The 17,912-nt window shown below is 41.2% G+C and overlaps 1 protein-coding gene across 1 annotated transcript in view; it reads right to left on the bottom strand.

The window, feature by feature from the left end:
* LOC126456399 (agrin-like) overlaps positions 1-17,912 on the bottom strand; it is a 335,045-nt gene that overhangs the window by 223,735 nt on the left and 93,398 nt on the right. The window contains exon 3 of the mRNA XM_050092152.1: positions 6,745-6,780. Within this exon, the coding sequence (XP_049948109.1) occupies positions 6,745-6,780 (36 nt within the window). The remainder of the gene's footprint in view (positions 1-6,744; positions 6,781-17,912) is intronic.

Genomic DNA, 17,912 nt, shown 5'->3' with positions numbered 1-17,912 from the left:
CACCGAAGAAGAACATAGTGAACTATTTGTAATAAAGGTATATGATTAAAGGCAAATTGATTATCATCAAGAATTTACAAAGCTCTACACATTCAGATCAATACGTCTCATATGAAAGGGAATCTATAATTATAATACATTCACAAATCCAGTACTAGATAGTGTTTTCAGCGATTGGGACTACATGTACACCGATAAGGAACAAATGGATCACCCTCTGCGAGGTTGAGTGCTGCCTGGTGGCTTTGGCACGTGGCGCAATAATAAGAGAAACAGAGACTGGTGCGGAATCACGGACCGCAAATGGGGAAAACTCAGAGTTTAACAAAGTTGAACCGTGAATTTACTTTTTTTTTTTTTTTTTTTTTTTTTTTTTTTTTTTTTTTTTTTTTTTTTTTTTTTAGAATTTACTTTATTTACTGGCGATTCATCAAGATCATTGACACATTTAATCACACTAGGTGAGCATGGAAATAGTTGCCAGGAAGTAACTGATGGAAAATTACTTTTAACAAATGTGAATTTATTCCTAAAAGCTTTTTCAAAACATTTAAAATTATAAGTAGAAAAGCACACTCGAAATATCAAGTCAAAATTTAAGAAATGTGAATTTTAATTGTAAATGCCTTTTCAAAACACACTCAAAATTATAAGCTGAAAAGCACCCTCGAAATATCAAGTTACAGTTTTATTTAGAGGCAAAGAACAAGATTAACAGTAGGAGCCTTCGGGCTGGGAAGGTTGCCTGCTCCCTTTCAACACGGCCGTAGTCATGACCGCTCACAACAACCTCTGAAAGAGTACACTGGTGCAAATCTGCAACACACCATATTGCTTTAAACAAAAAAATTTTAACAACTCACACAAACATGTAAACTATGCACCCCGTGAAAGGAATGGAAATGGTACAACCCTAAAACTATTTGCCACCGAAAGTGCAATTTTTTTTGTTTTTTTTTAAAGGATTCTTACGCTGGAAGGGAGGCAAGCTTATAACGTAAAATAACTATTTAAATAAAACCCATAAAATGCAGACTTACATAAAATGTACAACATGCTCTACATTACACATATACCACCTCTCAAGATGATAAGCAAGATAGAAACATATTTCAAGAATTCGGCCTTTAAGCAATAAATTCGTCAACACCGATTCTGACAACCATGACAGAGGCAGCTATTAACGTATGGCAGATTGACAGGGGGTAGGGGGGGGGGTTACTAAACAACCCGAAACGCAGATTGCTTTAAACCTCCCCAATTCCACAAGGGAAAAACGGACCACCCAATTCACAATAACTACCTTCCCGCGGGTGGGCGAACGGAGAAGAATGGTGGGACGACCCCAAAACAAAGCGGCTGGTGACCTCACCAAGAAAACAAGTAGAATTTAACAAGTAAATGAAACAACATACCTCCAATCACTTAACTTCTAATCAACTCCGATTTCTGTCGAAGACCTGGCGCAGCACCCCCATCGCTCTCCCGAACCGTCCGCTGCCAGCCGCTTCAACGGACGCAGGAAGGCGCGCCATTCTCTCGTCTCACGGCGTCGCAGCTCGCCCCGGCCAGCCCCATGTCGTGGTTTCGCTCCTGCTGCTCGCTTGTGAACCGCGAAGCCACTACCCGTTTCTATACGGCGCTGCCCACTGGACTCACGTGGGGACCTCACATGCACCGATGCTCAAGGCGGACAGGTCATCTCGTGTCTCAGTGCGCGACCAACCAACCGACCGATCCAACCGCCAATGACCGTTGCCCGAGCAACTCGAGCAGACTGGCAGCCTAACGCGCAGACCCAGATGCAGGAACTCAGACCCGACCAGGCGACCACAAGCTGAGTTCTGTTACTGGCGGTGTGGCAAGACTCCCATTTTCTGGCTTTAAGGTCTGATCCAAACGACATACATACTAGCACTCCAACGACAGACAGACACTAACTGCCGCACAAATGCAAACGAGAGACAGAACAGCAACTGGTGACGCGAGACTGACCCAGCCTCACTCCGACTGACCCCCTGACGAGTTTTTTTTTCCTTTATTGTTATTTTCATACCTGTACAATCAGGTAGGCTGTCAGCGGCATGCTACGCCACTCTTCAACCATAGACTTGACAATGATATAACACAGAATGGAGATCCAGAATAAACATAGTGACAGACAAAAAATAGTGGACACAGAAATAAAAAAAAAACACGGAGTCGTTCACACTCGACGATAACGACACTGAAAACATGTTGACACGGCGCACATAACACTGATGAATCCGACGGCAGAAGTGAACGTATGAGCATGACGGCGGACACTAAAAACACAAAACGATGGCACACACATGCGAAACTGATGATGATGATCTCCGGCGCGCGAATGTCCACAGAGCGTGTACGAGTCCGGGGACCTGCCAAGAGGGTAACATGGGGGGTGGGAGGGAGAGGGGTGAGCATCATCAGGGAGGGGGAGCTGGCGGAAGTCACCTTGGGAGAGGGTAAGGAGGGTGGAGAGATGGAGAGCAGGGGGGACGTGGGAATACAGGCGTGGCAGCGGGCGGTGGTGGGAGAAGATGGGGGAGAGAAGCGGGTGAGGAGGTTCGAGTTTACGGGAGGTGTAAATGATCCGTATCCTTTCAAGGAAAAGGAGGAGGTGGGGGAACAGAATGAGGTTGTACAGGATCCACGTGGGGGAGGGGAGACGGATGCGACAGGCGAGGCGGAGAGCATGGCGTTCAAGGATCTGAAGGGGTTTGTAAAAGGTTGGGGGGGGGGGGGGGGGTTGGGCGGAGATCCAGGCAGAATGGGCGTAACAGAGGATAGGGCGGATGAGGGATTTACAGGTGTGGAGGATGGTGGAGGGGTCCAGACCCCATGTACGGCCGGAAAGGAGCTTGAGGAGACGGAGTTGGGAGCGTGCCTTGGCTTGGATTGTCCGGAGATGCCTATTCCGATTCTACATAAAAAAAAATACGTACGGTTTGTTCAACCTATTCTTTCTCATTCGTGATAGATGGGTCTGTAACCGACAAATGTTGTGTTTCCAGAATGAGATTTTCACTCTGCAGCAGAGTGTGCGCTGATATGAAACTTCCTGGCAGATTAAAACTGTGTGCCGGACCGAAACTCGAACTCTGGACCTTTGCCTCTCACGGGCAATTTCTCTACCAACTTTTTTGTTTTTTTTTTCATTTTTTTAGACCGCTGTTTTTGTTTTTTGTTTTTATTTTCTTTATTTATTTTATTTTGTATAGCCTCTTAGGAAAATGGAACTAAAAAAAGAAACTAAGTGCCACCGCCACTTTTCACGCTATAACAAAAAAATCTGGTCCATTTCAGGTGTTGGCTCCTGACTAAACCTACCCCAGAGAGCTGCCTATATATCAGGGGAAATATGGGAATTCAAGGTTAGTGCTATCCTCAGAAACAAAATAAAATCTTCCTTTTTCTGAAATTTATTTATTTTTTTTGTTTTGTTTATTTTTGTTGTGTAATTGATCAGAGACCTTCTGCGCCCTGCTGGTAATATGTTGAGTCACGTCTTCTCGAAATTGATGTGTTCCGTTCAATTGTTCAGAAATGTTCATTGGTTCAAACAGGAAACCTTATTCTCTCTTGGCTTAACACATTCCAGCTGCGAGGCGGGTCGTGGAAAGCACTCCCAAGGAAGTTCGAGAAAAACTGTCTGTATTTTGGGTGACGGACAACGACATAATAACGGTCATTGAGGTATGTCCAAAAATCGAGTACAGAGTCTACAGTTTGTCCAAATAGGAAGTGAATGGCATGTCCGCGAATCCAATTCACAGCATTGGTCTTTGTCAGAGGAAAATAGTCACGTTCCGGAAATAATAATGAAAGGGGAGTAATCTGATCCAGAATGTCCCGCGTTAGAAAAACCACAATACGACGAATCAATTGCCAAACCACCGCCGCCGGTCCTCAAACAAACCCACGTTCTTCATTGTCTGGCACTCCACACGTGGAACATAGAGGTTATTGGGCGAGGTGGATACGATGAAGGCGAGATTGATTGATTTGCTTATCATTGACAGTCAGGTACCAGACAGATTGAACATTCGTGTCAAGGTAACAGGCGAACACCGCGCGCCATACACGACGCCAGTCAACCTGGGGGAACTTTTGTTCAATCGGGTGGACGGCCTAATTGGAGGACATTGTTTACTGCCTTTGTCTTGAGTAAAAGCTGTCTTGGTAAGGTGAGGCGTAGATAACTGAGTTCAAGAAAGAAGTATCGTTTATAATGGAACTGCGCCGGAACATCCGAGATCATCACTGGGGCTGACAGTGAGACCGGCGAATATGTCGACAGGAGGAGACCAGTGAGGCTCGTTGGGCAACGTGTCCATACCGTCATCTGGGAGCTGACAAATAGGGCGCGAGCTCTATCCGGCACGTGAAACAGACCTATCCCACCTCGTTCACGGGGAAGAGTAAGGGTTGCATAGTTAACTTTGAACAACAGCCCAGAGCTGACGAAAGATGCCATCGGTGCCAACATGCGACGTGCCACAGTAAGCGGGAAAGGTAGGACTTGTGCTACATGGGGAACTCGGGATGCGATATATATATATATATATATATATATATATATATATATATATATATATATTGACATATCGAGCTCGTTGGAGAATATCTAGGGATCGAAGGCGATGGTCCATAAGACCTGCTCTCCTCATTAAAAGGAGGTGTCGGCAGTTGATGGTGGCTGAACGCCGGAGATCAGATGAAAAATCTTACCGAGCTACCCAAGCTCGACTCACGCCCCGTCCTCACAGCTTTACTTCTGCCAGTACCTTGTCTCCTACCTTCCAAACTTTACAGAAACTCCCCTGCCAACCACGCAAACCTAGCACTTGCCCACGAAAGGCAAATGTCCCGGGTTCGAATGTCGGCCCGGCACACAGTTTTAATCTGCCAGGAAGTTTCAAATGTCATGTTGTTTATTTTTTATTTATTTATTTTTTCTACAATTAAGAACCGACGCATTTGATTCTACATTTCGTTTACGATGTAAATGTCGCGGCATTATTCCGAAAGAGCCAAAGAAGAGTTGAATCGCGATTTCCATGGTCGCTGGATCGGTAGAGCTGATCCCGTAACGTGGCCTGTCAGATCACCGGACATTACGTAGCCGATTTTTTTGTGGGGTTATCTGAAAGACAAAGTGTATACAGAAGTACTAAATAAAGGGCAGAAGATGACAGAACACGTTAGAAATGCTTGCGCAAACATTGCACGAGACATACTTTTAAATTGTGTACAAGCATTCCACGCACCAATTAATAAATGCGTCGAAATGGAAGATCGTCCGTTTGAGCATTTATTGTGAATTACAACTACGGTGAAAGGCAAGGAGACTCACCGAAATCAAGCACCTAATTGGTGAGAGGCAAGGGGTCTCGCCGATATGAAGCACGCCGATGGGAAAAGGAAATTATTACATCCGTGTCATTGTTCCTGGATCATGTTAAACTTGGTTTCTAACCATACATTAAGACGGCTAACCATATTGTACTGTGCAGTCAAATTTGCAACACTAAAGTAAATTTCGAAAATAAGAACACAAAGGTTTGCATTTACGTCGCAAATGAAATGTAGAATCAGATCCGTCGGTTCGTAACTGCAAAAAGAGGCTCACTTGACTCTTGTCGTTTACTGCGCCATCTACTGCGAATGGAAAACAATGTTTTGAGTAAACCGTACTTCCGATCCGAAAATACAAATTTGATCCCGCCCACGCAGAAGATGTGATTAGGAGGTAGCCATTTGTAACACAGATAGACGTCCCCTTTTCTAACATTAATTTTTCACCTATAACTTTTTTTTTGCTTTCTAGATGTTTCGTTGTCTCAAGTTAAAACAAACACCCTATAGTACATATATTATTGCTACAGGTGATTTAACAGTGAAAAAAATAGTTCTACTCTAGTTAGAAGGAATGCATACCCCACCCGCCTGCTTTGGAATCTCATTCGCAGCAAAGTTGTGTTTGTTACAACTCTGGTTGACCCTTGGTGTACATAGACCATGAGCTGCGCTTCTGTACACTGTAATCGCAGAAACACTCAGTCAGTACACAAACCGCGCCGTTTCCAAAATACTGAACACTTCATCCAAAAGTCATTAACAATTCCTGTTGTAGTAGACGGAGCCAACATGATAGAGATTGATATTAATCAGAGGGATTTAGTCTATGATGTTTCAGCGCCCTGATAGCTGATAATGAGGATAACTTCGCCGTGGATCTGGAGGCGAAGTATTAATTTATACACTTATTAGAAACATATATCAAGGACTGAGGGCCACTGATGCTGTTTTTACCAAGGGTGTTAGTTTATTTGCAAAGTTCTGTTTATTGTATCAACATGACAAAGGGAAATCCTACACAATTGACATGTAATGGCTGCTCTTTAGTTAACGGGTAATCGTGAGATTGTGAAGAGGATCAGTACTAAAAATTAAAATAAGAGAAAGCTCTCTATTTACCTCTCATTCACAATGTTTGTTATATTGGGCATAAGTGATGTACCTATAAAATGTGTTAAGGCAACACGAACTATTTTCATACGGGTCCTTGTCAATGATTAAGAGAAGAGCTAGACCTTGACAAATTTTTGAGTAATGATCTACAGCTGGACTGGAGCTGCCGTGTGGAGATATAGTATCGACAACATTTTCTTTTCTTTTTCTTTTTTTTAATAAGAAGGAAAAAGTAAATAGAATACTCACCATCTGTCAGTGGTAGTCTGGGTCTGTAGGTGATATCTGAAAAAAAAAGAAATATCGTAAATTGTGTTGAATCAAATAAAAGAAAGTGTGTGTCTTGGCTTTTCTATCATTTATCTGTTATTGAATTGCCCCCTGTTGGGGGGACCCTCTGGTAGAGGCCAGACTGTTGCTCTTCAGCCTTTTACATAAAACTAAAAGACGTACAAACTATAATTAATTGAATTAAACAATCATCATAACATGGTGGTGGTGTAAACCTTTAACCCATCAGGATAAGTGTGGTGTGGGTTTCTGGTAACTCTCTTTTAGGTAAAGGGTTTGGATACAAATGTGAGGTCGGAGCATATTTTGTATCAGTAACAATAACGGATGTGAGTATCGAAATGAACTAGTTATCATATGCAAATAACTAGAGGTGGACTGGTTCTGTTGGTAGAAAGGGAAGTGTGAGCTGCACCCTACATTTGTGACTTCGTAACGTGGTGGAAAGGTGAGGTCAGTAAGATAAGTTACTGAATGAAACCAGTTTGCTATTACCAGTTACTGTTTTTATTTCCACAACGTGTTTCAGAGGTTTGAATCTCCATCTGGTGGATTTATGTTTATTAATATGGAACTTATGGGTTTTGTGTCGGCTTTGAGGTAACCTGAGGCACTGCCTAATGGAGAAAGTCAAAGCACTGATCCAGAAGGTAAATATAAATGTGAATTTAAATAACTCCACTTCCGGTGGTCACATGGTCCTTTCTCTATCGTAATGCATCACATATACACTATCACACTTGGTAAACGAAGATGGTACCTACAAACTAATAAGTGCAAATAATATATAGCAATACAGAAACACTATTTCAAAGTGCAAAGAACATAACAGATATACCGAAACATTATTTCAGAGTAAGTCTTAAAGCATCGTGGAAATTTTTGGTTATGTGGTGTAAATATTTGCAGGGTTACCCAAATTCTTTGTTGAAAAGTTTATTAGCTTATACTTTGTACGCATTTGTACAATCGGGTTGTTTGTTGGAAAGATTAAGTGTAATAATTATGTTGTCAACCGTAGAAAATTTTGTACATAAATAGCAAGTCTGCGGTTCAGACGTAGAAGATGAGAGGAGTGACAGAAGGAGAGCAAAGTTTTCGTATTGCCGGAACATTGGGTTTGTTAAGATTACATCCATTGCATGTTATAATTAAGTAAATTAAGTAAATGGTGAAGCGACACACTGGTAAGGAATTGTAAACATACAGATGAATATACTCTCCACAGACCCATTATCTGAAATAGTGTTTTGCTTTTTACCACTAGACAGAGGCACAGATTTCCCAAAGTCGTAACGCAACAAATAAATGGCATATTAATACACACAGATCCACCTGATGATGGAGGTTTGAACCTATTAAACGCGTTGTGGAAATAGAAAACAGTGACTGAACTTGATCTTTCATTTGATATGAATATCACTCACGGTAAGGCTAACCTAAAATGTTCATAGTTAAAAACAAGTTACCTTTGACAGAAAGTGCATGAATCCACCGTCTGGAACACGGTGATGGTTAAATTAAAACCATAGTGTGAAAGGATATGGAATACTTGAAAATGGAAGGCAGTTGGCTATTTTGGTATAAGTCCAGTGGCAGGCCTGGATTATCAGTGACAGTAGTTTCGATGGTGTACCTAGTACTTGATGAAGTGTATGAACTTCATGAACTGATAAACGATATGCGTGAGGAACTTTAACCGGATATGGAAACTCAGGAGGAATGGACTTCACGTCATTCACCATTTGAGGATTTCGTCAAAATCACGAAACTTCTTCGTTGGGGAGTGGGAGAGGGATGGGGGGGGGGGGGGGGGGGAAGAAGAAGAGGTTTATGTCCATGTATATGGTTTACGTGATAAAGTATCTTATACCACAATATTTACGCAAAGTAACAACTACGTAACTTGATATTGGTTTTTGGAGTTGTTGAACTTAATGCTTAACAAAATTAATTACTTAGAAGCTAGTGTTGGCAACAATTTTCTATTTTCTCGTACGAAACCACTAGCTATGCTGCTAGTCTGCGTATGGAGTCGTGTATTTTTTGCATGGTATAAAAAAGAAGTTAAAGTGTTGTGGCAACCTCTGCAAGCAGGACACGTGTCTACTTCCTCGCCAGCGCTACTTCCAGATTAAGAGAAGGAAAGTAGGGACACAACCACGTGCATACTAATGCTGACCGTTATGATGAGAACGGCCTTCGTGCTGTATGTGTAAAACGTGAGAGAAAATAAAAAAAAACTGTCTTATTTAGCGCTCTTGAAGTCACTAGGTGTTGTTAAACTAAATGAACAACACGAAATTCGCGTTCCCTGTTAACCGTAACGAACTCTTGTAATAGAAACTTAACTACGAAAAGGAAAATGTCGATGTGTGTGCAAGTTTCAGGCACGCTACGTTTTAGAAGAAATGATGTTTGGTGAGTCGTATATGTGTTTTTGGCCATAAGTTTTTTCAACAAGTGCCAAACGAGTCAGGATTGTTAACGTAATTTTATGCAGTGAGTTTCATTGAACGGTAAGGATCCATTTATTGAATAACAGGAACGAACACAAAAACAACAGACGCGAATGCCAAAATTTAATGAAGTAAAATAAATCTGGGACAGCTATATTCTTTTCCTTGCTCGTATGGCTCACAGCCTGCTGCATTGCTTTGTGGGCAGGTACAGCTTTCGGGCTGATCGATGATGTGTATTGGAAAGAACGCTTGACTAACGTTCGTTTGAAGATACTAGATATCCTTACCTTTGGTGGTAGCGCATAGCACTTATTATGATAGGAAAATCTGAATTGGTTTAATTAAATTAAATATAATTGAAACCAGTGTTTCTGTTGTACGTATTTCACTCTTCTAGGTGGCTCAGTGATAACTTATTGGACCTACATTCGGCGGGATGGCGGTCAAAATCCCCGCCTGGCCATCTGGATTTCATTATCGTGTGATTTCCCTTAATCGCTTAAGGCAAATACCGGGTTCGGTTCCTTGAAGAGGACCAACTCTAGCTGCTGAGCCACCCTTAGTGACGTTGTGACATTGCTCTTGCATCAAACTACCCGAAACTTGGAGTATGTTTTAATGTATAGTATAGTTTCTATGTATTTTCCTCTTAAATCACTGTGTTGTTAAATATTAAGTGCACGTGTAATCAACGTCATTGACTTTTTTAATCTTGTTAAATTTATAACTTTGCTGCAGACATGCGAAATTCCGATTCTGGCCCTTAAAATATGTGCACAGTGCAATAAGCAAATTAGGATACTGTGATTTACATCCTTTTCTTACTTTGATACCTTTGTAAATAGATTACTCTTAGTAATCTTGCAGAACACATATATTTCCTCTTCTCTTTACATTGTAACACAAAATTTAATACTGCGGTTGCACGTAACACAGCCCAAAAGAACTTAGATATTCTTTCTGCATTTTTATCAGTAATGATAACACATCATTTATTTTTGTATCTACAACGGAAAAATGCTCAGGAAAAATTATGGGGAAACTCACTGAAAATAAAGACACTAAAAATTAACATTACTTTAGGATTTCAGTTATACACTATACAATACAAGGATCACCTTTTTGGTACGTCGTGATTGATGGATGAATAGAATTACGTGGTGAAACGTAATGCTGTGTTTGACGAAACGGATATTTATACCTACCAATCTACTGAGACTTATTTATATCATCGTAATTAGAATAACTACCAGTAAACAACACAGACAGTGGATTTGAAAACAGTGTTAAAAAGCACCGAATGTGTGATGCTGAAATCGCAGCAAATACGTTCAGCCGTTCACATTTTGTTTTTCGAGGTATTATTACTATCCACCGTGCATTTCAGGCACTAATGTAATCATTGGCAGCTAATTCGTACGCAAATTCCCCATAAAAATTTCCGTGTCATTGTAATGTAATACAGCCAACCACCAAATGATTACTGAGCAGAAAAAGTGAATTCGGATTTATTTTTCAAATAGAGTTCCTTGGTCTGACGAAGATAGTGGATGTCGACATAAATCGTGAGGTTGCTTGCAGATTTTAAACGCGATAGTTCTGAGCACGTTTTGCATATATTATTCGAAATACGTCTTCTTTCTTCGCGCTGGGACGTAAGTAACAGCGACAGAAGTTCATACTCAAAGGAGTTCGTTACTAAATTAAACTCTTTAATAACAGATTATTCACCCCTCTGCGTGCTCTCACTTGCGTCATTTTACGTTTATTTCTCGCACAATTAGCTTTATTGGCGCCTTCTCGGCCAATCTGCAACAGTAGCGGTACGCTCAGAGTTCGTCTCGTAACACAAATGGCAGGCACTTTGTTTCTTTCTCTCAGCTCTCCATTGTGACTTTCGTCGCTGAGAGTCACGGCAACGAAAATATAAAGAGGAGAAAAAAACTGTCTCATCAAGAAATAAGAGAAGAGCTGACGAGTTACAACTAATTGCCATCATGCTGAAATCAATAAAGAATTACGGGGAGTATGCTTTTGTCAGAGAACGCAGAAAACTGCCATAGGTTCTTACAAATTCACTGCCCAGCGCTTTACCCACCACCAACACTCAGTAGAACGTTATTGTAATCTTGATAAGAGATGGGAGGGAAGGTTAAAGTTCAACATTCCTTCTTTGGCAATGGCAGGAACACTGCAGTGTACACACACACACACAGTAGACCTACAAATTTAATGGTCTTTACAAAAAATTAGTCTCAGTTCTCAGACGCTTTCCATGCATTTCGGATGATTGTTGCTGGAGAAATTACGGAATATATCTCCCAGCTTTCCCTTTTGAGAACGCCTAACCCCACTCCATTTTTATTAGGTTTTTGCTAAAATGAAGTAAGAGTTCTAAAAGACATGTCATGCCCAACGCCACTAGAACTAATCGGAAAATGATGGGATGGAAGAAATGTGGGCAGTCTTTTCAACAAACTATCATGACGTTTGACTGGAGGGAATTAGGGAAACAGTCAAGTTGCTGACAAGAATAATATACAGAAGAAAGGAAAAGAAAATCGAGGAGCTGCTAGATGACCTGTTTGGCTTTAGAAGGGGTAAGATTCCGCCGAGCCAGCTGTAACATTGAACATAGGAAAATCGAGAAACCTTTATAAGATTTGTCGACCTGGGAAAAGCGTTTGACAATTTAAAATGGTGCAAGATGTTCAAAATTCTGAAAAAAATAGGAGTAAACTATAGCATCAGATGGAATATGTATAAAAATCAAAACGGAACAATAAGAATGAAAGACCAAGAACGAAGTTTCAGATTAAAGACGATGTCAGACAGGGATATAGTCATGCTATACGTCGAGGAAGCAGAGACGGAAATAAAAGAAATATTGAAACTGGGGACTCAATTTCAGGATGAAAGAATACCGTTATCCAAACTCTCAGATAACTAATTTTTTTAATGTTATACGCAGATCCTGGTAGCCAGTATAGTCGATTGTTTAACATTGCATGGGAAACCTGCAGATAATATTCACTACTCCTAATGACTGCGCTGCTAACTACTTCTTCTCCTTTCCCTTTGATACCGTGAGGAAGGTCTGTTATTTGCTTCAGCATTGGGGTACTTTCATTAGCTGGCTTGTGAAAAGGACCAGAGTGTTCCCAACCTGTTAGGTGCTGAAAGCCGTCTTCACGTCGGTATAGGACAGGGAAATAGCAATCTCCAGTAACTTAACAGCAGGAGCTCAGGAGAGGGCGGGCTGTGGTTTCATAAAAACAGCATTGTGAGAGACGCTAAAAGGAATCCTTTTGGCTAGATGATATTTAATGGCCGGGCGAGAAACACAGAGCTTCATACCATTGGATCAGCTGTTGGCTGCGGCTGTGCTGTGCTGTGCTGTGCTGAGCAAGGGGTTCTGCGATTGGCTCACAGTAATTATTTCGGTAGAAGGTGAAATTTCCTGCTCCGGATTTTGTGCAAGGATTTTGACTGGCTGCGGTTGGAAACTGTCGGGTAGTATCTTCGTAGATCCATATTTAAATTGGTTGATGGTGGGATATCAGCTGGTATAATTTTTATTAAAAATGAAACTCCTCCAGCTGTACTTAGGATTTCATATTTATTTGGTTGAAAAAAATAGTTCAAATGGCTCTGAGGACTATGGGACTTAGCTTCTGAGGTCATCAGTCCCCTAGAACTTAGAACTACTTAAACCTAACTAACCTAAGGACACCACACACATCCATGCACGAGGCAGGATTCGAACCTGCGACCGTAGCGGTCACGCGGTTCCAGACTGAAGCGCCTAGAACCGCACGGCCACAACGGGCGGCTATTTATTTGGCTACTAGTTTCGACGCTGCGTCAACGCCATCTTCAAGCCCGTACACTATGATGATATAAATTGTGTGTGGCTGAATACTAGAAGTACGCGGTGAGACCAATACGTGCTCCACATGGATGGCGGGCAGTAGCCAAATAAATATGAAATGTTAAGTATAGCTGGAGGAGTTTCATTTTCAATAATAATGTCATATAGTAGGAAAGATTTTTTTGCCTTTTTTCCCACGCCATTCAATTATTAGTTAACCATGTCAAAATCCACTGGATTAGGAAATTATTGTTGTTCGGAACTCGCAAGGTGTGCTGCAGTTGGCAGGCAAGTTCCAACTCTAGCAGAATCAGCTAAATTTCGTGGAGTAAAGCGAGAACAGTCTTAAAATTAAAATCTTCTGGGTTGTTAGGGCGCACCATATTTCCTCTAAAATAATCGGCCTTTCGACCCCTCTGTTGGAATCATCTTCAGGATGTTTCGGTGTCCAATACTGCTAGAACACTGTCAGAGACCAGAATCGCGTTCTCTTATAAAGGGGAGTTTTCCCGCGTTGGTGCTGGAGAAGTGGGAATATTGGTTAAAATTCTTGTGGCTACCATTGGTGGGTCATCGCATGTGCTAATATTCCCGCGCTGATGCAGAAGAAGGGGCGTTATTGGCTAAACTCTTGTGGATACTGTTGGTGGTGCATCGTCATTGAATTTATTTTATTTTATTTATTTATTTTTTTTTTCATCAGTCTACTGACTGGTTTGATGCGGCCCGCCACGAATTCCGTTCCTGTGCTAACCTCTTCATCTCAGAGTAGCACTTGCAACCTACGTCCTCAATTATTTGCTTGACGTATTCCAATCTCTGTCTTCCTCTACAGTTTTTGCCCTCTACAGCTCCCTCTAGTACCATGGAAGTCATTCCCTCATGTCTTAGAAGATGTCCTATCATCCTGTCCCTTCTCCTTATCAGTGTTTTCCACATACTCCTTTCCTCTCCGATTCTGCATAGAACCTCCTCATTCCTTACCTTATCAGTCCACCTAATTTTCAACATTCGTCTATAGCACCACATCTCAAATGCTTCGATTCTCTTCCGTTCCGGTTTTCCCACAGTCCATGTTTCACTACAATACAATGCTGTACTCCAGACGTACATCCTCAGAAATTTCTTCCTCAAATTAAGGCCGGTATTTGATACTAGTAGACTTCTCTTGGCCAGAAATGCCTTTTTTGCCATAGCGAGTCTGCTTTTGATGTCCCCCTTGCTCCGTCCGTCATTGGTTATTTTACTGCCTAGGTAGCAGAATTCCTTAACTTCATTGATTTCGTGACCATCAATCCTAATGTTGAGTTTCTCGCTGTTCTCATTTTTACTACTTCTCATTACCTTCGTCTTTATCCGATTTACTCTCAAACCATACTGTGTACTCATTAGACTGTTCATTCCGTTCAGCAGATCATTTAATTCTTCTTCACTTTCACTCTGGATAGCAATGTCATCAGCGAATCGCATCATCGATATCCTTTCACCTTGTATTTTAATTCCACTCCTGAACCTTTCTTTTATTTCCATCATTGCTTCCTCGATGTACAGATTGAAGAGTAGGGGCGAAAGGCTACAGCCTTGTCTTACACCCTTCTTAATACGAGCACTTGGTTCTTGATCATCCACTCTTATTATTCCCCCTTGGTTGTTGTACATATTGCATATGACCCGTCTCTCCCTATAGCTTACCCCTTCTTTTTTCAGAATCTCGAACAGCTTGCACCATTTTATATTGTAGGACGCTTTTTCCAGGTCGACAAATCCTATGAAAGTGTCTTGATTTTTCTTTAGCCTTGCTTCCATTATTAGCCGTAACGTCAGAATTGCCTCTCTCGTCCCTTTACTTTTCCTAAAGCCAAACTGATCGCCACCAAGCGCATTCTCAATTTTCTTTTCCATTTTTCTGTATATTATTCTTGTAAGCAGCTTCGATGCATGAGCTGTTAAGCTGATCGTGCGATAATTCTCGCACTTGTCAGCTCTTGCCGTCTTCGGAATTGTGTGGATGATGCTTTTCCGAAAATCAGATGGTATGTCGCCAGACTCATATATTCTACACACAAACGTGAATAGTCGTTTTGTTGCCACTTCCCCCAACGATTTTAGAAATTCTGATGGAATGTTATCTATCCCTTCTGCCTTATTTAACCGTAAGTCCTCCAAAGCTCTTTTAAATTCCGATTCTAATACTGGATCCCCTATCTCTTCTAAATCGACTCCTGTTTCTTCTTCTATCACATCAGACAAATCTTCACCCTCATAGAGACTTTCAATGTATTCTTTCCATCTATCTGCTCTCTCCTCTGCATTTAACAGTGGAATTCCCGTTGCACTCTTAATGTTACCACCGTTGCTTTTAATGTCACCAAAGGTTGTTTTGACTTTCCTGTATGCTGAGTCTGTCTGTACAATCATATCTTTTTCGATCTCTTCACATTTTTCCTGCAGCCATTTCGTCTTAGCTTCCCTGAACTTCCTATTTATTTCATTCCTCATTGAATAGAAAGGCACTAATCCACACTTACGCTGGAGAAGGGTTATTGGTTGAAATTACTCCTACTGCTATTGGTTGGCCATCATCTTTATATTGCTCGCTCAACGCAGCCGCAAATTCACTTATGTGATGCCGGGGAGCCACGATGCTGGAAGCTTATGGTCGTCCTCTTGGAATTACACGCATTCTTGGAAATTTCAATCGCTTCTCGGACCTTTCTTCTGTAAATTACGGTTTCCTTAGCCAGCACACGTACGTTATTAAAATCGATGTCAGAGCCACAGTTCTCATGATGTTCCGCTATTGCCGATTTTACAATTTGTTTTAGCCGCATGTAAAACCGGCAGCCAGTCTTCAAATCACTAACCATTTGTCGCAGTTATTGGCCATATCCACGACATAGTTTCATATTATACTTTCGTGGGTCCAGGAACCCATGCCAAGGCTATAGTTCACACCTGCAATTTCTAGTCCACTCGTTAAATGTTTATATGCTTGATTCAGTGGGTAAATCATTTTTTTTATGCCTTATGGCAATAAATTAAATTGTTACAGCAAGCGCTAGTTCCTTTGGTAGTTTTATTGAGTACCTCCATTAATATGCCCGTGTGAGGCGTGGTATACATAATTTCATGCTTAATTGAGTCACTCCAAGTAATTTTCTTTTAATATGACGTTATCCATGGCGCGACATTGTTTCTATTAAATTTGTATGATCTTATGGGGAGGTTCTCTCCCCTGTAGGTTACCAGAGGTCGGATATGTAGCGTGTTAGGGGGGGGGGGGGGCGTGTTTCGATAAAAAGCTCAACCGACATTTCACAACATCAGTGATAATATTCGTTGATAACACTGCTCTTTTCAGTGAAAGTGAAGAAGAATCATAGAACCTGTTGACTTGAATGAACAGTCGATGAATGTGAGCAGAGAATAAACCGAAGAAAGATGAGAGTAATGAGAATAAGTAGAAAGAGTTTAGTGAAAAGTTATCGAAATTGGGTGACAATGAATTAGACTAAATTAAGGAATTCTGATATCTTGGAAGCAAAAATAACACATAACGAACGAAGCAAGGTGGACATAGAAAGCAGATTAGCACAGGCAAAGAGGACATTTCTGATCAAAGGAAATTTACTAGTATGAAACATAGAATTTCGTCTGAAAACGATAATTCGATGAATGTGCACTTGGAGCACAGAACTGTATGGTAGTGAATCATGAAACATAGAAAAACCGAAAGGAAAAGAATCGAAGAGTTTGAGATGTGGCGCTACAGAAGCATATTGAAAATCAGGTGGACTGACAAGCATTGAGGAGGTTCTCTGCAGAATCTGCGATGAAGGGAACATATAGAAAACACTGACAAGAAGAGGGGACAAAATGACTGGACATATGTTACGAAATCAGGGAATAACCTCCGTCGTATTAGAGGGCAGAGATTGGAGTACATTCAACAAATAATTGTGGAAGTAGGATGCAAGTGCTATTCTGATGTGAAGAGGTTGGTACAAGTGAGGTATTCGTGGCGGGATTAGTCAAACCAGTCAGAAGATATTAACTAAAAAAAATCATTATTATGACTAAATCAGAATAAATGTGATTCTGTTGCTTACAGCGTATTAGCTAGAAAGCCCTAACCTAGTCATTCCAATCTTTTAAGCTCAGGGTAAACTTAACCCTTCGACCTGCAGATGCTTGGTACGGTGCGGCATCAAATTGGACGGTACATTTCGGGATACACAGCTCACTAGATGCTCGAACTCAACGAAAGTTGATATTTGACTACTAATATGTACTGTTATGAAGGTTCAACCATGTCGTGTGTACTCATCACGTATTAGTGTTACGCTCATTACTTTCAAAGCATTGTTCTCATCGTTTCATTTGTAGTTATAGCACACAAAACATTTCAGTAAACTTCGTCTACAATTATAAAGGCATACCGATGCAACGCATATTTAAAACCGACACCATGCCCAAGGCGAGAGTCGAGCTCGAGATTTCCACTTTGCGAGGCAGTGACAGTACCTTGAAACCTCAGTCACCGGAAGTTGATCATTTAGGGACTGTGAGATAATCTTCCTGTCATCCACGTCCATCCGGATGGCAGCGTATTCACTCACTGCTTACAGAATCGTGTCATGGTCGCTCACGTATTGTGTGAGGTCTTCGAAGAACAAAACAGTTCCACATAGTCTCACTATTATGGTCCTAGTCAAATGTTGCTACGTGTTCTCATAGCACCCACATCATTGTACTTCGTAAGATGCTACAATGATAACTGCCTGGATGGGGTT

Source organism: Schistocerca serialis, chromosome 2 (genome assembly GCF_023864345.2).
Source record: "Schistocerca serialis cubense isolate TAMUIC-IGC-003099 chromosome 2, iqSchSeri2.2, whole genome shotgun sequence".
NCBI classification, from domain to species: Eukaryota; Metazoa; Arthropoda; class Insecta; order Orthoptera; family Acrididae; genus Schistocerca; species Schistocerca serialis.
Note: the sequence above shows the minus strand (reverse complement) of the source record. Positions and strands in the feature narration are given on the sequence as shown.